Raw genomic sequence first — 22366 nt, 5'->3', positions numbered from 1 at the left:
GATTCCCTGTCAAGCCGGGGCCCTTCACAGAATATTGGTCGAGAACTTCCAAACGAACCATTTCAGCACGAAATTCAGTGATGCTAGCTTTCTCCTCTGTGGCATGGACCTCCAGGAAGCCCCGTGCAGAGGGGCCCTAGGGGTGGCCCCACACGGACAGTGCAGGGGTCGTGTGCCTCTGGCTTGCGGCGTGTGCTGGTTGTGAGGAAGCTATGTCCGCATTTCCAGTGCCATGCACGCATGTGTCTGAGGGGCCGTGTTGTCCCTGGATGTGACTATCCCCCTATGAGGTGAGACTGCATTCCCGTGTACGGAGGGCTCGTGAGGACAAGGTCCAAATGCAAGGGGGACCTGCACCTGAGAAAAGAGCCCGCTCCACTGCGAGGGTCCTGAGAGAGGGACGCATGTGAGAAGCAGGACTAGGTGAGGGCGTTCTGCAGATCAGGGGGTGGGCTCCCCTCTCCTGCCAGCAACCAGTCTCCCTGTGCTTCCCGGAGCCCCACAGAGTCACAGGAGCAGCCCAGTGCAGCCGGTGGGCTCTTCCACCCGGGGCCTCTCTGCTCATCTGTGGAAAGGGTTTCTGCAACTTTTCAAAGGGGCTCTACTGCTAAAACAAGTTTCACTAAATAACCAGGCCCCCATCCCTCAGTCTTCACGCAGCTGCTACAAACCTAGCTAGCACCCCGTTCTGCATAGTGTCGGACAGGGTGACCCATGAGAGTCTGACCCTCAGAGAAGCCAGCAGGGCCTTGGGGGTACAGAGCAGCCCCGCCCCCCAGGGGAAGGAAACCCCGGTTGGAGTGCACAAGGCAGCATAGAAGCCTTTTGTCAGCTTCTTGAACATTTTGGGCTTCCAGGAGGAGCAGCGTTACCACCAACAGTGAAGCTTAACAAACAGGAGGAGACTGGCATTAAGCATCGTTGTGAGCACTCCTGCCAGAGGGGCCGGGGATGCCAATGGTCCGTCCACATCTGGGGTGCTGACTGCACCCCCGCAGCGTCTGTGGCCCAGGGCCCCCTCTCACCTCCGGGCATCACGAGGCCGACGTCCTGCACGGTGAGTACAGACAGCTTTTCTTCCGAGTCCACCCGGATGACCCCGTACGTCAGCCCGTGCATGGAGAGGACGCCCCGGCCCGGGGGCTGGTTGCTGTCGTCCGTGGGCCTGTAAGAGCAGTTTGGTCTGAATACACAGAGGCAATGACGTCATCATAAGCACATGAGGATCCACGCACACCACAGGCAGCCACTCCGGGCCCCGCAGGACTGGCTGCCACATTTCCAGGGTTCCTAGTTTGTAAGGGCCCTGTTATTGATATGTTAGTGTCCATTAATCCTACTTCTGGGTTTCTAGACAATTTTAAAAGGACCTCAGAAGCGTGAAGACACCACGGCTTTTGCATCTGCCCCTCCCATATACACCCACCACAGACTGACTAGCTCAGTTCTCTCTCTCCAACCCTGTCTCTGCAAGATAACATGTTCCGGTTTTGGACATGGTTAAAAAGGGAGAGCAACAATTCTAAGAACACGATGATAACAATGACTGTAAATGAGAGGATTCTGCTTATCCAGCCCAAGCTCAGCGTGCCCGGTGTAGGCTCAAATGCAACTCGATGTGTGAGAATATAAAATGAGGCTGATGCTATGCCATTCTGGACAGCGGGTTCTTAGGCACACTGTTCAGATGAGAGACATGCTGTGACATGCTTTATGGTCACAGGATATGGGGTTTTGGATAAAGTATGGTTTCTCTGCATCCACGGTCCATCTTGTCAGGTCCCTGGGCTCCATGGTTGCCCCCGCCCTCCTGGACTCATCTCCACTCTCACTCTCCTCCAGTGCCCAGTCCACCCCGCCCCACCTGGGGGCTTCTGCACTCCTCCTGGCCTCTTCCTGGAAGTTCCCGCAGATGGCTTCATGACTGTCCCTTCCCTGTCTTCTGTGGTGGCTTAAATATGCACCTGCTCCCAGCTCCCAGCACCCCACAGGGTATCCTCTGATTCTCTTGTGTTGCCTCCTCCAGTCTGCACCTCCTGGTCACTGCTGTTCCCTGCCCCTGCAGTAGTGTCTAGCAGTTACTGTCTAACAGAACTGGCAAACAAATGAAATTTTTTTCAAGATCATGGGCTTTATCCCTGCAAACTAAAGATTATTCCATAAACATCACATAACTTTTGTAATTTTCCATCTACAAATGTTTAATGTAGTTTTAGGATCTAAAGACTGGACTATAAAAGCAGAAGTTTGCTATTTAGCTTCCAAATATCACAAACATAAAAGTATGAATGAGGAAACGTGAAAGTTAAATTTTCAAAAGGAGATCTCATTTGAATCAAGTAACTAGTATATTTTTAAAAGGAGTATATGTTATATGTCAATTATCCTATCTAATACAGAGGGAATGTGCTATTTGATCATCATGTCCTCATAAGATGGCAGCCCACAACCAATAAAGAGGAAATATGCTAATTGACTGCCATGCCCTCACAAGATGGTGGTGCCCAGTCCCCTCAGTCCCATTTCATCCAGTCAGAGTCCCCCAGTCCCCTCAGGCCCACCAGGGGGTGACAGGCATCATGCGCCTCATCCAGCTAGAGTCCCCCAGTCCCCTCAACCCCGCCTCACCCAGTCCCCGCAGCATCCAGCCTCATCCAGCCCTCAGACCCCCCAGTCCCCTCAGCCTGCAGGAGAAGGCAGTTTGGGGCGATCGGGCTGGCAGGGGAGGGCAGTTGGGGATGATCATGCTGGCAGGGGAGCAGTTAGGCGTCAATCAGGCCGGCAGGGGAGTGGTTAGGGGGCTATCAGGCTGGCAGGCAGAGTGGTTAGGGGCAAGCAGGCAAGTGGTTAGGATCCAGTAATCCCAGATTGTGAGCAGTTGCAGAGATTGGACCTACACTGGTAGTCGGACATCCCTGGAGGGGTCCCATTTTGGAGAGGGTGCAGGCTGAGCTGAGGGACACCCCTTTTCCCCCTGCATTAATTTCGTGCTCCAGGCCTCTAGAATCTCAATAAAAAGAGAGGCATAAAAGAACCTGGAAATAGAATTTTTCTGTAGCAACCAAAAAGGGAGCAGCTGCCCTGGCCAAGTGGCTCGGTTGGTTGGAGCACCATCCTGTACACCAAAAAGGTGTGGGCTCAATTCCTGGTCAGGGCACATACCCAGGTTGTGGGTGTTCAATCCAGATTAAGGCATGTGTGGGAGGCAACCAACAGATCAATGTTTCTCTCTTTCTCCAAAAACCAATAAAATAAAATCCTTGCATGAGGATTAAAAAAAAAAAAAAAAAAAAAAAAAAGTCTGCCCAAATAATAAGAACCAAATAATAAGAAATTACATGGGATCTATATTGTTTCCTTGGCTTTTCCTTTTCCAAAGAGCCTAACACATCAGAAGTTTGAAATATAAGAGGAACCTGCCTGCAGCCAGGACTTCTTCACCTGCAACCGTACTTGGCAAAGGCCCAGATGAGAGTCAGAAATCATGTGCCTGAATACCTGTTGTGGGTTGAATTGTGTCTACACAGAGATGTGTCCAAGTTCTAATGCCCAGAACTTTGGATGTGACTTTAGTGGGAAACAGGAGCTTGGCAGATACAAGCAGTTAAGACGAGGCCTTCCTGGAGTAGGGTGATGGGCCCTTAACCCATCGACTAGTGTCCTTATAAAAAGAGAAAAAGGGAACACAGACATAAAGGGGAGGCCCTGTGATGACAGAGGCCAGGACTAGGGTGACATTCCTACAAGCCAAGAAACACCAAGGTAGTGCTGGCAGGTTTCTGCAAGACCTGCTGGCACCACCACAAGCTGGAGAGAGCTTGGAACCCATTGTCCCTCCCAGCCCCCGGAAGAAACCCACCTGCTGAGTCCCTGAGCCCAGCCTTCTGCACCCTAGAACTGTGAGAGAACTGACTGCTGAGTGCACAGGCACCCGGTGGGAGGTAATGTGTTAAGACAACCCCCAGAAACTCATATGCTGTATTAAAAAGCCACATGAGAGTAAAGTGCAGGCTGTACGTGCCATGGCACGGCCCAAGGTCAGACGGTTCGAGAACACTGATGTTTAGTAATCAAGAAGCCAGGAGGGAAAGCTTTCCTTAAGATCCAACAGCATGCAGTCAGTTGTCTTAATTACCAGATCCACTTTCCTATGTTTAATAGTGAATGAGAAGCAACATTCTAAAATATACTACACACATTAAATTAGAGCTGCATTTGTTAAAGGAAATGTTCAATTACGTCTATAAAATGATAATTACAAAAGACTGAGAATCCTCACTTAAAATGTCAACCAATGACATTAATCTTACAGTACTTTAACCCCTATCACAATCCTATATAATAAAAGGCTAATGTGCAAATTATCCCCTCTACAGGAGTTAGACCAGGGGGTGAGGTTGGCCTGCCAACCACCCATAGCCCCTCCCCCCAGCTTGCTTTGCCCCCCTCTCCTGACCCTTTCTCCCTCCCCTTCATCAGGGATGGGGCCAGCCACCCAATTGCCTTTGGCCCCTCCCTCTGATTGGCCCCACCCCCAATCAGCCCCTCCTATCCCAATTGGGGGTGGGCCAGCCCACCATTTACCTGCAGCCCCTCCCCCTGGCCAGCTGGGCCCAATCGGCCAATCCCGGCAGGCTGGCTGGACCCCACCGGTGCATGAATTCATGCACCAGGCCTCTAGTGAATTCATATTTAACAGAGTCCCTGCTAGTCAGAGACAACTAGACCCTGACTCATTTCTTGGCAGATATGCAAAAAGGCAGAACAGAAGCACGTGAATTCCTACACTCAGTGCTCAGCCTCTTCACTCTGCCTTGCCACAGATGACAGAGTCCTGATACTGCCCCCTAGATGTTTCTGCAAGACCTGGAGGCCACAGCACCTCCTGCCTGATGACACGGTCTTGCTCGGTTGATGCTTGTGTTTCTGAGCCCTTACACATGGTTATTGCCTTAATTCACAAACCTACGGGGCACCACTCTTCCCCTGCGTCACAGGTCAGAAATGTGACCTAGTTGCTGAGTGAGTGTAGGCTTGGTGAGATCCAGACCCGGGCCCAGATGTGGACTCTATCCTGTGTCCTTTCTTGGCACTTTCCTGGCCTCTGGATTAGAAGACTGAGCACCTTTTTGTTCACTGTGAAGTTTTCTTTCCATGAAATTTTAAAACAAATGACATGAGCACACCCGAGTATGAGCAGGTCAAACATTGTGCAAGAATACACGGCAAAAGGGCGCAAGTTCCTGCAGACCCTCCCCTGCCCGCAGGCAGCCACCACCACCACCTTAATGTGAAGTTCCAGCCTCTGTAATGTGCATTTACATATAAAATATGTGGACACAGAAGACATTTACATTAGAAGAAATGCAGGGCCACAGTATGTATATTCTTCTGCAACTTGCTTTTTCACTAAATGTACCACCTTGCAGGTCTTTCCAGGTAAGTATGCATATGTATACAGATGACCACGTGTAATATGTGAACTGAATACACAATAAGCTGACCTCTCTTCATTGTTAGATGGTATTCAGTAATGTAAATATATGATAAGTTACCTTAACTTTTATATGGCTGCAAAGAGAACTGTAAGATAGATCATGAAGAAGGGAATGAAGAAGGAAACAAAAAGAAGTTTCCTTCAAAAGTCATAAGGATTGCAATTGAAAGTCAATATATTTGGCCTCTTGAACTAAAGTAATTTGGTTTTTGCCTCCCTGACAAAGTTTATATAAAGTTACAAAAAGAAATTGACAGCCAGTTTGAAATTGAATTGCCATGGCCTAGAGCAAAGCATATCCTTACATGATATTATTCTACAATGTCATTATAGTTTTAGATATTTTACAACAGCATATTGTACAGTTATGTCTCCCCCCCCCCAAAAAAAAAGGGAATGGAATAATAAAAGAGTGCATTAAAAATTGTAATAAAGCCTGAATAACTTCCAAAAAAGCCTGTGTCACTGTGCACCCACACTTGGCAGTGTGCATTACTTTTCCATTCACTAGCCATGTGCACTGCGCTGGCTGTCTGCAGTATGCTGTTCTCAGCATTTTAGGTATGCTATCCAGTCTATTCTGTGGCGACTCAGTGGACAGGAACGGCTAGCCTGTTATAGTCGGGGGGGGGAGGGGGTGAGAAGAGGTGTGTACATCAACAAGTGAGGGGCAGACCTGGGCAACAAGCTCAGGCCAGTCTCACATCTGTGCTCAGCTGCCTGTCAGCAGCATCTATCTCTGCACCCTTGTGACAACGCTGCTATTCAACCTTAAACTGTCACCAATTGGATGAGTAAAGTACCATTCCTTGGTTAATTGTTGTTTCAATTAACTAAGTAAACTTTTTATTTAGATTAACACCTTCCTACGAAATAAAACATCCAAGCAGATAAACTGGGTGAGAGAGTGAAAATAATAATCCCAATAAGCAGAATTCCTATGGATTTCAGTGTCCTTCGTAATCAAAAACAATAAATTAAATCATGGCTACAGAGCTACAGTCCCATCTGTGACCTTCCGGGTTCGGCCCCAGGAGGAAACTATGAGTCCAACTGCACAGCTCCGTGTCCACAGGCTGGGACTTAGGGGGTGATCCCAGTGACTTTCAGGACTGCACGGAGGTGACCCGTACACACAGAGAAGGAAGAATGTGTGTAGCTATGTGTGGTCAACACTGTAGTAACAGCAAAGGGACAAAGAGCAGAATTAAAGACGCTGGAAGAAGAAGGGGCACGCCAGCCTTAGCATGAGCCTCAGAAGCAACGTGCTTGAGGGTAAACGACTTCAATCAGACAGTCCGAATCCCTGTTTGCTTGTCACGCCACTTCCAGCCTCTAGACCTGCCTCTGCTATTTGTGGTTGCGGAACACCTGAATGACAGCTGCTCTCAATCTCAATGAACAGACCTCCAGTGTGCTGCTGCTGACAGCAAACACCTGGCCGGGCTAAACACACATTAAGGGCACATAAACAGTCAAGGGAATAACAGGCAGTTGTCAAGATTTCCATTCCTGGACTAATCCAGTAACTGCAGCCACATCTGCAAATGCCAATGACACCGCCATTCACTGAGCCCCCTGCCAGCAGGAAAACAAAAATTCTCCTCCTCTCATCTTACATAGGCAACCTCTGCTTTAGGAGTTCCCATCCGAGGAACATGTGGAGAGCAAAGGAGCTAAGTCTCGGGGAACTGCACATTCCTTCTCCTCCAACAACAATATTTATCTTTTAGAGCATTGCTGTAGCATTACAGAACAATACACACAGCTGGGTGTATACACGTGTACACAAATACATATATTATATACGTAATATTCCCACAGAAATACTACTAGCACTGATAACACCGTTAATGCCTGCTGAATTCTGTGTGCCAAGCATACCTCAGGGCTCTGTGTATTCTGACACTATCAATGCTCACGTGACCCTGTGGCACAGGCAACTGCTATTTCCTCCTTTTATGGATGAAACTCTGAGGCCTGGAGGTTAAGGCTGTGCCAAGTTACCAAGCCAGCAAGTGGCCAAGCAAAGCAAGTGGAGGGCCAGACACAGTCCAGGTCACCAGACCCATGACTTGCTGGGCCAGCCTCCGGGACACAGAGGACAGCAGGGGGACATGTGTCTGGAGTCCAGGAGTTCTTCCCATGGCACCCAAGTGCCTGCTTCCCTGGGAAATACATCTGAGCTCCAAACAAACCACTGAAAAGCGGCAGGACCATCAATCTACTTGAGGGGAGAGTCCTCCTTTCTGCCTTTAGCAGCCTGGTCCTCCCTTCTGAACTCGGGGTGCGTCTTACAGGAGATGCCCTGGCACTCCTGTCTGGAGAGTCCTTATAAACAAATGTGAATAGCCTCCGGAAGGAGTCTGGGTGACCAAACGCACAAACATGGACTGGAGCCTATCTCAACTTGTTTCCTTCCACAGCCTTTTCCACTGTGGCAGGACAGCCGCTAATGACGAGTGCTGATATAAAAGTGCCTTTAGCCCTGGCTGGTGATGCTCAGTTGGTTGAGCATCGTCCCATGCACCCAAAGGTTGTGGTTTGATACCCAGTAAGGGTGCATGCAGGAGGCAAACGATCTATGTTTCACTCTCACATCAATGTTTCTCTCTTCACCCCTCTCCCTTCCTCTCTCTAAGAAAAAAAAAAAAAATCAATGAAAATATAAAATAGTGGCCTTTAAAAGATGGGGAGCAGCTGAGGCTGTGTCCTTGTTTTAACAGAAAATTTATTTCAGTGAACACTCCTAAACACAAATTTCAGGAGAAATCCAGTCAAATCCATGGGTATAACCATATTTAATGTTTAGTGTGACAGAGACTTTCAAAATGCAACAGAGAGCTAAGATCAGGGAAAGACATAAGTCAAAAACAGCATATCTCCAACTTTTTAGCTAATTTTCATGTAATTTCCTCTGTTGAGAGCAATTCATGCCTTTTAAGAAAAAAGAGATGAACAGAAAAAGAACATTAGCCCTGCATCCTGTTCTCACTGTCCAGTTGAGTATGTAGCTTTTAGATTTTTTTTACTTACTATACCATTTAGAAAGACTTAATTTTTTTTTCAGCCAGAAAAGGGATCATATCATTCAAGTTGCTTGCAATTGTGCTTCCATTTGCCCTGGCTACCCTTCCATTTCCAAGAACAAGCTCTGGGCGGAACTGGCTGGGAACAGCCAGCCAGCAGTCAGAGCTACTTCCCCCGCTGTCTGCTCTCGGTGCAGCTCCCGTCTCCACCAAGTACTTCCGTACACAAAAACAAAGCACAACTCACCCTTAAAAGGAGAACTTCATTTAAACAAGATAACACAGTTACTTTGCTCATTAATGCTACTTAATTGAGTCATATTTTTATTTACAGGATTATCATCTCCAAACTGTTTTGAGGTTAGAGTTTTCAACTTTTATCGAAAGTTTTAGATAAAATTATGAACAATATATTTTATCTTCCTGTGTTTTAAAAAATAAGGTTATAGGTCTCAAAATCTGACTTTTTGAGAGATCAAAAACATTCTTGAAAATTCCACTTCAAGTCTGTGGCTTGTGTTAACTTTTTCTTATTCTGGATCACTGGTTTCTGTGCCCCTGGCAGAAACTGTCAAGTTCCAGTGTTGCACAGGATTACATGGCATAGAACTGCCCTTGGGGTGTCCTTTCTCAGGGTTTTCTTCCACTTTCTAAATACTAAGTTAGACGTTTCAAAATGGAAAATGGTGAAAAAGGATACATCTTAATTATTTTTTGGAGTTACTGTTTTAATTACATATTAAAATGTACATGTTTTATATAATTATTACCTATTCATTGCTAAAGCATTAAGGTATTGAAATAATACCTTGTAGGTAAACCACAAATTGACTCTATCATCTCTATTTACAGACTGACACAGAACCAGACAGCAATTTAGGAGATAATTGGAGCCAAAAAAATACTTTGCTGATGTTCATTTTTAAATTTGCCCCCCCCCTCTTTTGGGGGGGAGGGATTCTACTGAAGAAGTTAGGCACCATGGATCCATATTTCTCCAATATTTGTTGTTCTACAACAAGTCTTCAGAGGAAAAAGGAAATACAAAACACTGGCCTGGCTGTGAACAGGGTTAGAAAGAAGAAAGCAGAAAACACCTGGGGAACAATGTGGTTTCCTGCCACCGCCTGGCTGACACTCATGGAGACACCCATGAAGAGGACAGGTATGAAAACAGGCATGTCTCCTGCCCTTATTTCTTCAAGTTCTCCACCTCATGTTCTTAAAATTCCTCAACCATCCTACAACGAACAGCACTTACTCTCTGGCCTGACCTCCCTTCCCCCTGGAAGGCAGCCTTCGCGAGGGGGATGTTGATAGAGGCCAGGCCTGGCAGTCAGACGCGGCCTTGGCAGCACATCTGAGGAGCACATTGTCCTGGAAGCCTGGGTGCCAGCTGACTGCTCCCCAGATTGTGTCCAGGTTCCTGCTGCCGACTCTCCAGAGCACCTGGGCATCCTGCCCGCTTTCCAGGGGGGACACCTGAAGTGCCCATTGACTCTGTGTCCCCACAACCTTCCAATATGCTCCCTGCTGTGTAAGTGAGAGACATTCTTATAAGAGGAGGGGCATCAAGTGGCTGTAACCATGGGCACCAACCCATCTGCTCTGGAAGAAACCCAAGCACCCCGAGAAGCTAGACTGATGCATATGACTGTCTCCACACAGCCGTCTGGCTGCCTGAGCAGCTTTCCTGTAACCAATCAACTTGATTCACATATATATATATGTTGTGTTTTTTTTTTTTACAGAAAAGAATCATTGAGTAATACATATTCCAGAAAAGGCCAAAAGTTCTACAAGTCATGAACAATAGAAATGCATTAGCGGTTTTATCTTCACTGATGACCACAGACATGAACTGAGTATCATTTTCTAATTAAGAGCACAAAAAGCAAGCAACCAGCTGCTCCTGGCCCTTTACGGGAAGTTCACCATCAGCATAGAATAGGCCATCCCGGGAAGATAGGCAAGCACAGGACACAAGGATATAAACGCTCACACAACTGCGTGAAGGAAAATGTCCCTCTGCAGACTCGCTTTAACGAGGGGTAATTATTCCCTGACAGGCCTTTCTTTGCAACAAAATAAGACAACATAGCCAAATAGTGTGCTTTTAAAAAAAAAAATAATAATTATCCTATGGGCAGTAAACAAAATGTGAGATTGCAATGCTTCCAGCATGAGACTTTATGGTGATATTTAAGAAAGTGTCAATTTAGTCCTCACATCAAAATCCTCGAGGAGCAATGAATGACAAGGCTTCCTGGTCGCCACTTAAAACGGTATGAAAGCAATGAATCAAAACTATGTTTCCTTAATGGCCTGGTGTCTGCCCTCTTTATGTGGAAAATCCCCTTTAATTCTTCTATGTGTTTCAGGGAAGAAAGCAATAAGCCCTTAGCACGAAGTACTGCATGAGTTTAAATGCTTGATTCTGCCCTAAACCTTTCAGAGAGGGGGAATTTAAACCTAAATTCACATGTTATAGAAAGAGCCTGGAGAGGTATATGTCGATAAAAATCAATTGTGAATGCTATTTTCATCAAATGTGCTTGAAATAACTTAAATATAAACATGTAAGAAACAAGGACAATGATTTTAAATGAGAGCCTAGCATTCATTTCCCCCCTAAAGATATTTGTCACTGAACTTCAGTCCCTGTCACCTAAATGAACCTCCACACAGAGTTGAAAAATAACAGCTAATTATAAAGATTACTCTTTCATAGCATCGCCAGTTTCAGTGGTTCCAACACGCATCACCTGCATAATAATATGACGACTGACTTGGGAGGGCTGAGGCACATGATCAAGGCAAGGGAACAAATGTAAAGTAAGATGTGACCAGGGGCCTATTTTTAGTTTTAGTTTGACTGTTATGATCCTAATTCTCCTTAGCATACTAAAATTGTACCTTTTCAGCCTGTATCCTGTACATTTTATGGCCCCTGCTTGGTGTACATGAAAGGGGTCACATGTCACCAACTATTCCCCAGAGGGACCGTAGAGTCCTCAGCCAGTGAACCAAGTTAGTGGAAAGATCCCAGCTGAGGGCGCCCTGTGCGGGATGGCTCCCAAGGAGTTGTGGTCATTGCATCCACTGCCCTGTCCCCATTCAGACTTTTCCCACCAGCCACTTGGGAAACAATAGACCAGAGCTCAGAAGTGTGATGACACCAGGGTTGTGGTCAGGGGGTGAAAAGCTGATGCAAATGTGCACTCAGGTCAGCTCAGAGCAAGACCGCCACCGAAATGTGTCAAGTCACTGTCTCTTTAAGTGCAGTGACTGTCACCACATGCCAGGGGAACAGAGCCTGCAAAGGGCAGGTGACTAAAGGAGGTGTCTAAACCACAGATGAGGGTGTGGCTTGGATGAGGGGGCCCATACAAGAGCACTCCGACATGAACCACATCTTTCTGAGCCCCCTTGGCAGTCGGGAAAATACTTCCTGGGCCACACGAGGTACACTTAGTCAAAAGCACCCACTTACTTTGCCTACTTTTGGTACTGAATTTTTTCATCTTCTTAAATAAATAATTTTTAGAAATACTTTTTAAATGCTAACGATTTACAGAGAAATGATTTAAAATCATTTGCTTACCCCCTCTCCCTCTGCCAATTAACTGGCATAAACCAGGCTGCTTATCTTAATGTCACAGAGAATACATTTTTTAGGAAAATGCTAATAAGTAAATCATTTCATTATAACTGCACTAGTGGCCTGGTTCATGAAATTCATGCACATTAAAAGGGAATTAATTAGAGAAAATATTTTAATATTGCTATTTGCCCTTTCTCTATAATAAAGGTGTCAAAGATGAAAGAAAATTAGTAAAATGTGTAAAAAACTCTCCCTCCTGTCAGTCTTGGGTGTGCCTTGGGACCCAGAGTCAAGTCCCTGCCCACTCACTCATGCCTCAAAATTGCATGAAACCCAGACCCAGCCGGCCCTACCCCCATCAAGCCCCACCAGGCAGGGGACACAGGACACAGCCTCACATCCCCTGTCAAGCCCAGGCAAGCAGGGGATGAAGCTAATCATGCGTAATGACCATTTGCATATTAGTCTTTTATTACTAAGACTAGAGGCCAAGTGCATGAAATTTGTGCATTGGGAGTGGGAGTGTCCCTCAGCCCAGCCTGCACCTTCTCCAATGTGAAACCCTTTGAGGAATGTCCACCTGCCCTTTTAGGCTAGATCCTGGTAGGATCTGACCTAAACGGGCAGTCGGACATCCCTCACACAATCCAGGACTGCTGGCACCCAATTGCTCGCCTGCCTGGCTTCCTGATTGCCCCAAACCACTTCTGCCTGCCAGCCTGACCACCCCCTAACCACTCCCATGCCAGAATGATTGATGCCTAACTGCTCCCCTGCCAGCCTGTTTGCCCCTAACTGCCCTCCCCTGCAAGCTTGGTTCCCCCCTCCCTTCCCAACTGCCCTCCCCTGCAGGCTTGATCACTCCCAACTGCCCTCCTTTGCAGGTCCGATCCCTTCCAGCTGCCCTCCCCTGCTGGCCATCTTGTGGCGACCATCTTGTGTTCACATGGGGACAGGATCTTTGACCATAAGGGGCAGCCATTTTGTGTGTTGGAATGACAGTCAATTTGCATATTACTCTTTTATTATACAGGATAGAGGCCTGGTGCATGGCTGGGGGCTGATTTGCCCTGAAGGGTGTCCTGGATCAGGGTGTTGGTTCCCTTGGGGTATGGGGCGGCCTAGGCGAGGGGCCTGTGGTGTTTTGCAGGCTGGCCACGCCCCTGGCGACCCAAGCGGAGGCTCTATCTGGGATTTATTTATCTTCTACAATTGAAACTTCGTAGCCTTGAGCAGAGCCAAGCCTTCTACTTGCTGGGTGGCAGCAGCCATTTTTGTTGGGATTTATTTATCTTCTATAATTGAAACTTTAAAGCCTTGAGTGGAGGGTTGGGCCTGCCAGAGTGTGTGGAAAGCTTGGCTTCCTTCATTGTCGGGGGTAACTCAAGCCTCCTGCTATCTCCAGCTCCATGTCTGCCACCATTTTTGTTGGGATTTGTTTATCTTCTATAACTGAAACTTTGTAGCCTTGAGTGGAGGCCTGGGCCCGCCAGGGTGTGTGGAAAGCTTGGTTTCCTCTATTGCTGGGGAAATCCAAGCCTCCTGCTGGCTCTGTGACTGTGGCCATCTTGGTTGGTGTTAATTTGCATAGTAGCTCCTGATTGGCTGGTGGTTGTGGCTTGTCGGTGTAGTGGAGTCATGGTTAATTTGCATATTACTCTTTTATTAGATAGGATTTTTCTACAGGTGTGAATCATTCATTTAGTGAATTATCTGTGGCAATGGTGCTAAGTCACAGAACTGTAGATAGACCCTAAAAGTTTATGGGTGAAAGGAAATTAAGAGATTACTGAGCCCATTTTTTGGTGAAAGAAAATGAGGCCTCTGATCACAGGGCTGGGCCTCGCCCAAAAGTCTCCCTGGAACCCATCTTAGGTTCAAATGCGACAGACATTCTAATATGTGGACAACATGTGAAGAACATTGTGGAGGTAAATCTGCTATGACAATCCTGAAGTTTTCTGTACTCCAAGGTCAGACAGAAATGAGTTGTTTGTGAAGATACTCCTGTGATTAGGGCAACAGAATCATCCTTTAAAAAAGAATATTGGAGTCTGCTCATGATGCAATGTTTCCTCATCAATTTAAATGTTAGATGCTTCTGATACTTTAAAGATTTTAGATTTCTTATCCCAATTGTCAGGTGGTCTGGTTAATTTTACATTAACAAACACCTAAAAACACCTGGTTTCTCATTTAAGGACACTCTCCCAGTGAGTATTTTTGGGAAATCAACCTTTCAGTAATCAAGGGCAGACTTATGTGCTTTGTGCCCCGAGAGTTCTGTCATCCCTTCTTACAAGGCAGCACATCTGTGTGACAAGAAATGAAACCTAACTTGAGACGGAACCCAAAGACACTGAAAAGTCAGTCATGATACAAGCTGCCAATACCTAGATGATGCTCTCCCTGTCCTTTCTCCTGTTAGTGTGGATAATGGAGGGCAGACAACCATCATGTGCCTTCCTGGTAGTGTTCATCGTGGGCAGGACAAGTTTTTACCAGTCCACCTCCCCCCTTCCCCCGCGCTGCTCAAGGCAGTGGTACTGCTACAGTGACCTATACCCATGAACCAGGGCACCGAGCAATGATGCTGGACAGGAGCACCCACCACCCACACCCACCACAGACTCAATAGCTTAGATGTACCGCCAAGTGGCTTCAAACCTCAGAAAACCAGTGTTTTAAAAGTGCAGTATGTGTAATATTGTAGAGAGAAGAAAAATGAAGATGACATAGAAACTGCAGGTCAGCCTTGGCCGGTTTGGCTCAGTGGATAGAGCGTCGGCCTACAAACTGAAAGATCCCAGGTTTGATTCTGGTCAAAGGCACAGGCTTGGGTTGTGGGCTCGATCCCTAGTGGGGGTCTTGAGGAGACAGCCTATCAATGATTCTCTTTCTTCATTGCTATTTCTATCTCTCTCTTCTCCATTTATCTCTGAAATAAATAAAAATATATTTAAAAAAACAAACAAACAAACAAAAAAACCAGCACAGGTGACAAAAATTCCACTTCACCCAACACTGACTCTGTTCCACCCCAAAGTAATCCTGGGTCTAGTGTGAGCAAATGAAAAAATGAGCAACCTGCAAGAACCAGAGGTCAGTGTGCCCCCAGTGGGTTTCCACTCATACAGGAATGACATGACTTGCCAGAAGGAGGGCTATTTCCCTGGCTACTAAACCTAAACATTTTAAAGAATCCATTCCAGCGTCCTCACTAAGATTAACTGCTATGATCCCAGGTCTCCCTCCGGAGTGGTGTGGTCTGACCTTCCCCAGGCTGGCCACGTGAAGTGTGTGCAGTACCTCCGGATGGCCACAGTGAGTGCCTCTGGCGAGCTGGCGCAGGGACAGATGACCTCCTGGCGCAGGCCTTTGCTTTGGAAGACATTGAGAAATGCGTCGCAGGAAGAAATAGACCCTGGAGTGAAAGAGGGAATGGCAATCAGGCTGCGGCAGCTATGCCATTGATTGAAAATATCCCATCCTAGAAAATGCTTTTGAAGTTAGGGGTTAGGCACATGTGGTATTAGGCAGCATGGCAAAGACACTTACTACAACTTCTCACACTTATGGAACTCAGGAATTTACACAACTTCTGTGCTGTATCAAAGCATTTGCCTTCTCAAGAACTTTCTTGAGACTTGCTCTACCATTTTCAATATGCATGTTATAAAGGATGGATAAATCTAATCTTAACTCAGCAATTTTCAACCTTTTTCATCTCATGGTACATATAAACTAATTACTAAAATTCTGTGGCACATCAAAAAATATATTTTTTACCCATCTGAGAAAAAAGTATCATTTTTGGTTTATTTACACTGGATGGCTATTGTTGTGTTGGCTACTGTCATTTTTCGATTTACAATCTATGGGAAAAGAGGTCAGTGCCCCTGACTAAACAGTCAGGTTAACATATTTTTAAAATTCTTGTGGCACACCAGTTGAAAATCTCTGCCATAACTAACAGAAGAAAACTTCAAATTAACTTGAATCATGAGACCCGAGTATAATTACTAGGGACCTATCAGCTAAATAATTTCCTTGAACAAGTTTACCTTGCTCTGTGTAAGACATGTTGCTCTGTAGAATAACAGGTAAATTCAACTGTGTGTTCAGAGGGAAGGTGGAGGTAAGTGGGTGGGAGGGGAGACATTAACCAAATAACTTATATACATATATGCATAACCCATGGGCACAGACAATAGTTTGGTGAAGACCTGGGGGAGGGAAAGGGAATTGGAAATAGGTATGGGGTAGAGAGGGTCAATGGGGAAAAAGAGGGGACAACTGTAACACTTTCAACAATAAAGGTAAATAGCTCACAATTTATGGAGTTATTTTGTAAATGGAAGAATCATTTGTAAAATTAGTACTAAAAATTGTTTGCCAGTTCACTTTTGCATATCAGATATTCTTTAAGAAAATATATGCTGCTTAAATTTACAGACATATACACTGCATGGTTTACAAAGGTAGTCAGAACTTTCTTACATTCAATTCATTTTCCCTGACTTTGTTCTGGCTTACATATTCCTCTCACAAAACAAACAAACAAACAAACAAACAAACAAACAAACAAGCTAGCTGGGGTTTATTGCTACTGACTGAAATATTTCTCAAGGTATATTAATAGTATCCTGTGAAACTGCTTATAACTTTACTTAGGTACTTTTTGCTATAGGATTTGATAATGAAATTTCATTAAAAATGACTAATTAATTCCTGATCAATAAAACTACTACGGACCATAAAACAATAATAGTTAACATTTGAGAATTTATTACATTCCGAGGAACTGTATAAAGGGATTATTTCATTTAATCCTCAGAAAATCTTATGACTTATATAACATTTTCAAGCTTAAGAAAGAGAAGGATTTTTAGGTAAAAAGCAACGTTCTCTATGGAAGTGAGAAGTGGAGGCCACAGGGCCACGTCTGAAAGCTCCATGCTCTCCACTGGCACATCATGTGGCTATAGTCAGTGCACAGATGTGTTGGTTATTATTTTGAGACAACTCCTTAATTAAGGGAGAGACTGGGAAAAGAAATCAAAGTGCAAAGAATGAACCCTGGCGAAGAGGACCCTGCTGCCTGCCTTTCCTCGCCTGAGCAGCATCCGGTGCTTACAGGGGTTTGCGCCATCGGCCACGATCAGCATCCGCAGAGAGGAGAGGTTGATGTCTCTTTGATCCCTGTGTGCTACCAGCGCCCAGTGCATGTCCCTGGACTTAACACAGGCCACTTTTGCTGAAGTAGAAGCAGAAGAAAAGGGAGTTACTATGAGCACCCAGAGCATGAAATGTTAAAATAAGGACTCATGATAATTAAGGGGGCCCCCCACGGGGTCACCCTGGGACGTACCTTTGTACTGGCAGACCTTCTGAATCCAGGAGAGCGGGTTCACCTTCATCAGTGAGTATGGGATGCTGATCACGTGCATCATGTTCATGACGCTCTGAAGGCAAGGACTCAGGTGAGACAGAGAGGCCCACCCATGGACACCAGGCTCCAGATGGGGGCACGACAGGACAGGCTGCGGCTCATCCCAATGCCAGGGCTGCTGAGCGTGAGCGAGCAGCTGATGCCAGTGCATCTCAGAATAATCCGAGAAGTGAGTATCTCAAAGGCTATCTAGTCCTCTTGGCTCCTGCTTTTCCTGATACAGTTAAAGAATCTAAGTCTAAATACTTGTCTTAGAAAACCTTTAGTTGGATGATAATTTTTTTTAAAAATATTTTTTATTGATTTTTTACAGAGAGGAAGGGAGAGAAAGATAGAGCTAGAAACGTCGATGAGAGAGAAACATCGACCAGCTGCCTCTTGCACACCCCCTACCAGGGATGTGCCCGCAACCAATGTACATGCCCTTAACCGGAATCAAACCTGGGACCTTTCAGTCCGCAGACCGACGCTCTACCACTGAGCCAAACCGGTTTTGGTTGGATAATAATTTTTAAAGGTCCTCTTAGAGTCTGGAAGCTTGATTTTTTCTAGTGTATTACACTAACTTTTCTTTCAAAAAATGAATTTCCTTCATTAAATGTTACCCTGAAATGTCAAGGAGGAGGAACATGTCTGCATCACCCTCAGTCTGCCATGTAGCCTTGCTAATGTAATCGGGAGCCCTAAAGGATTCATTTCTTTAAAACAAGTAACCAAAACTAACTTTTAAAATACCAGACTTATTGGGAGGGGCGAATCACTTTGTATAATATATATAAATGTCCAACCATTATACGTATACTTCAAACTAACATAAAATAGTATTAAATGAAAACTGTAACTGAAAAAAAATAAAAGGAAAAGCAAATTAAAAATAAAAGTTAGTAACTACATGCTTTACACCTGTAGGCCTCACACTAGATATCATTCAATCCAATGCACTCAGAAGCTGGCAGCTAAGGGACTGTAGAGGGGGACATCAGCCAGAGCCCCCTGCAGGCTCTGCCATATGAGGGTTCTCTCTGCTCCTGCAGGTGGAAGGGGTGGGGGAGGGCACAGGAGCTCTGGAAAGTGCTGGCCTAATTCTGGAAGCTCGGATGGAAAATGACCACCTATACCTTCCCCAGGAGAAGTGAGTCGGCTGGCCCCTCTTGCTGCAGTTGCTCCCCACTCTGTGCTGGGAGTGAGAGATCTTCCACACATAGAAGATGCCACAGAAGAGTGTGTGTGGCTATCCAGCCAGACCTGCCTTGCTCTAAAAGGGGAAGCCAGAGTTGGAGAAACCACTGATTCCTGAGCAGTAATCCAGAACAACACTAAGTAGGTGGAAGACTATCAACAAGACCTACTCCAGACCTGTCGCAGGGCTCTCGAAACTGAGATTGTTAGGAGAAACTCTGATGGCACAATAACCTCTCCTCTCTGCGGATGCCGACTGTGGCCGACAGTGCAATCCCCAGGACAGCAGCTCTGTTACGTTATCAAACAGGTGGTCACTCAATATCAGGCCTACTATTCTCACACAGCACCATCATTCCCATTGGACAAATAGGAAAACAGAGGTTCCAGTGACTCAGGCAACAAAAGATTCTTCGTCTTAGGTGACTGTCCTGCAGACACAAAGCTATAGAAGGAAGGGCAGCAGGGTAGTGAGGCACCTGGGGAGTCACGCAATAAACTGTCTTGATGGCAGAAAGACGCTGCTGATCTGGAGCTGTAAACTTTGTCCTTTATGATACTTAAATGCTTTTGTTCTAATAAATTCTGATTTATGAAGAAACTACAAATTCTCCTTTCTGATGTTTTTACCAAATGTGCAAAAAGAACTAGATTTTTCTACTTAAGATACAAAGTTTCAGCATAAGAAACTTAAGAAGAAAAAATGGGTGATTAAAAATGACCTCTTATAAAACAGACACAGTGAGGGTCTAAGCCATGTGTCGGCAACCTACGGCTCCAGAGCCGCATGCGGCTCTTTTGAAGCTTTACCGCGGCTCCGACAACTTGCAAGCCTGTGTGAAAATGAAGACAACATCTTACTGCCCTGATGTGCTGACACTGTGCACTGAGGTTCAGGAGCAAAAATTCCATTAACCAGGTAAATTAAATATTTTAATTAGCTATTAATTTGCAAAAATATATTTTACATTGTTAAGTGAAAAAGTCCTTTTTTTCTTCAGATTGACAGCTAACTGCACGATCCGGTATATAGCATTAAGGTAAGAAACAATATATGCAGTATTATATTTGTTTTAAATGTTGCAATGGTTTTGCGGCTCCCAGGTTTTTTTTCCTTCGGAAACGGGTCCAAGTGGCTCTTTATGCCTTAAAGGTTGCAGACCCCTGGTCTAAGCAATTATGCTGCACACTTTAAGTGCCAAACATATATTTCTATATATAAAAGTCTAAGTGACCAAATGACTGATCGACTGGTTGCTATGATGTGCACTCACCACCAGGGGGCAGATGCTTAACACAGGAGCTGCCTCCTGGTGGTCAGTGCACTACTGCAGCTGGCCAACCAACTTTCCGCGGCCCCTCCCCTCAGCCAGCCACCAATCTCCCTCAACCCCTGCCCCCACTGGCTGCCCCAATTGGCCCTGGGCCCTGATGGGGTGGGAGACAGACCTGATCATCCCCGATCACCAGCCAGGCCGAGGGACCCCACCGGTGCACCAGGCCTTTAGTTAAATAATAAGCTTTATGTTTCTATAAATGTGCCAACAGCTTTGAACTGCCATCACTTATCGAGAAGCAGCAACAGTAAAGAAACGTGTTCTCTATGATGCGTGCTGAATTTTCCTCAAGGGGAGGTCTGTAAAGGAGTTTCCTCATAGCATAATGAAACAGGAGCTCACCTCAAGAGTTATAAACAGACTCATAGAAAGAAAAATAACTAGAATGTCGTAGCCAAATCAGATGTACGGGCAAGTGGCCCAAACAAAAGTCACCCGATAACAATGCTGAGTAATTGTGAGTGCTGACCATGGGGAGGGAGATCCTAAGAAAGACTGAAGACTCAGTGACTCAAGCAAGCGGCTGCAGAGACCCAGTGGGTTTGCCAGGCTCTTGGAAGTTACTTTAACTGACAACTCAAGACACCTAACAATGGCAATTTAAAATTGGGAAGAACATTTCCTTATAGCTGGTAAGTATAAAGATCCCAACTCTAACTCTGACAGGAGGACATGCATATGTAAGGAGGACACAGCAGGGCCCAGCTTCACACTTACCGTGAGGATTCCATGCCAGAGCCCAACATCTTTCTTGAAATCCAACACATTCACAATTGTTTCAGCTGTGCAAATAAAAATAATAAAAGATTCTTACTTATTAAAAACATGTACAGAACAAAGGGCAAAGAAAACCCAGCGTCCCATCAGGGGTAGCAACGGATGTTGGAATACGATCATTTCACAGTGTCTTTGCAGAAAGTCTGCAGCTTGCTAGCCTGCCAGAAACATCAGGGTTTCCTCCTAATATTATAATCTCAGTTTCTAGACAGTATTCTAACATGCACGTTTACAGCAATAGCTCCTCACACTATCACTTAAAGCACCTTATTCCCACCTTATTCCTTCCCTTTTTATATACAGATTTTCCCCTTCCCTGCCTTTTTCCTTTTTAAAAAAGGATTCTTTTCATTTCCGTCACGTGTTCTCCCAGGAAATCCAGAGGACCAGGCAGTTTCCAGCAAACACCCTATGCTGCACCAAAGAAGTCTCAGGGGTGGGGCTGGGTGATAAAGGAGGCAGGGGCTTTGGAAGGGGAGGATGGGAGAATGGGGGAGCAATCAGGAGTTGGGGGAGGGGCTTTTTAAAGGCGGGAGTAAGAAAAAGGAGCTAAAAAGACATGGTTGGAACAACTACGACATGGAACATGGAAGCCAGGCTGGAGAGCCAGCTGCCTGCGACACCATGAACATTCCTCTTGAAGTCACATCTGTCTTTTGGCCAGGGCAGGAGGCCCAGCTGCCTACACCTCTGACCAAGGCCACCTAGAGCTGAGCCCCAGGCATTAACTGATGCCCCGTCTTCCATTTCTACGTATTTGCTCTGGAGATGCTTGCCAAAGTTTCATCACTCTGTCTGACCCCATTTCAGAAAGGATGGGCCCAGGGGCTTTCAAAATAAACATGCTCAAAGGAAACAGTCTCTATTCCATGTTATACAAGTATTTTTATATCAAAATAAGGAGAAAACATATTAATAAATTATTTCCTCTCTCCAACCCCACAAGAGTGACAACCTTGGACCTCTGTTTAGGGCAAGAGAACGGGTCAGGACTTGTAAGGAATGTTGAAATTAAAATGGAAAACACTGGCGAGTAGGCTGGGAATTAGAGACAATGTGTGAAAATGTCCTGGAAACTTGTTCAAGGACAAAATTAGCAGAACATCTCACAAGCTAAGTGAATTTTTTTTTTTTTTAAGGGAGACTACCAAAAGGAAAGGGGGTGTGTGGGGGGAGAGAAACGGAACAAGAAAAACAGAAAAAAGTAAAGCATTTCAGGTTAGAGTGGAGCAACAATGCCACCAGCCTCCTCGGGCACATCCCCACCACAGGGCCCTGTCACAGAGGCTCCCGAGGGTTAACTGGTATCTGGTCTGACCTTCTAGGATCCCAGGTCAGGACTAATACCAGTTTCCTCTGGTCACCCTAGCTCTTGCCTCCATGACCATCCCATCTGGTACATCATAAAAACAACTGGTCTCAACGGCATAGCCCACCCCTGGAGCTCATCGAACCCATGCCCAGAAACTTGACTCAGTTGGTAGGGGTGAG

At 45.7% G+C, this 22366-nt stretch overlaps 1 protein-coding gene across 2 annotated transcripts in view; it reads right to left on the bottom strand.

The window, feature by feature from the left end:
* Positions 1-22366, bottom strand: part of DIP2C (disco interacting protein 2 homolog C) — a 377912-nt gene that overhangs the window by 71900 nt on the left and 283646 nt on the right. For both annotated transcript variants that reach the window (XM_084872178.1, XM_084872177.1), the window contains 5 exons: positions 20816-20880; positions 17502-17595; positions 17268-17387; positions 15440-15554; positions 1026-1165 (listed from right to left, as the gene is read on the bottom strand). In XM_084872178.1, coding sequence (XP_084728304.1) covers positions 1026-1165; positions 15440-15554; positions 17268-17387; positions 17502-17595; positions 20816-20880 — 534 coding nt within the window. The remainder of the gene's footprint in view (positions 1-1025; positions 1166-15439; positions 15555-17267; positions 17388-17501; positions 17596-20815; positions 20881-22366) is intronic.

Source organism: Pipistrellus hanaki (assembly GCF_964339955.1).
Source record: "Pipistrellus hanaki genome assembly, chromosome: 1".
NCBI lineage: Eukaryota > Metazoa > Chordata > Mammalia > Chiroptera > Vespertilionidae > Pipistrellus > Pipistrellus hanaki.
This window is presented reverse-complemented; position numbering and strand designations above follow the sequence as displayed.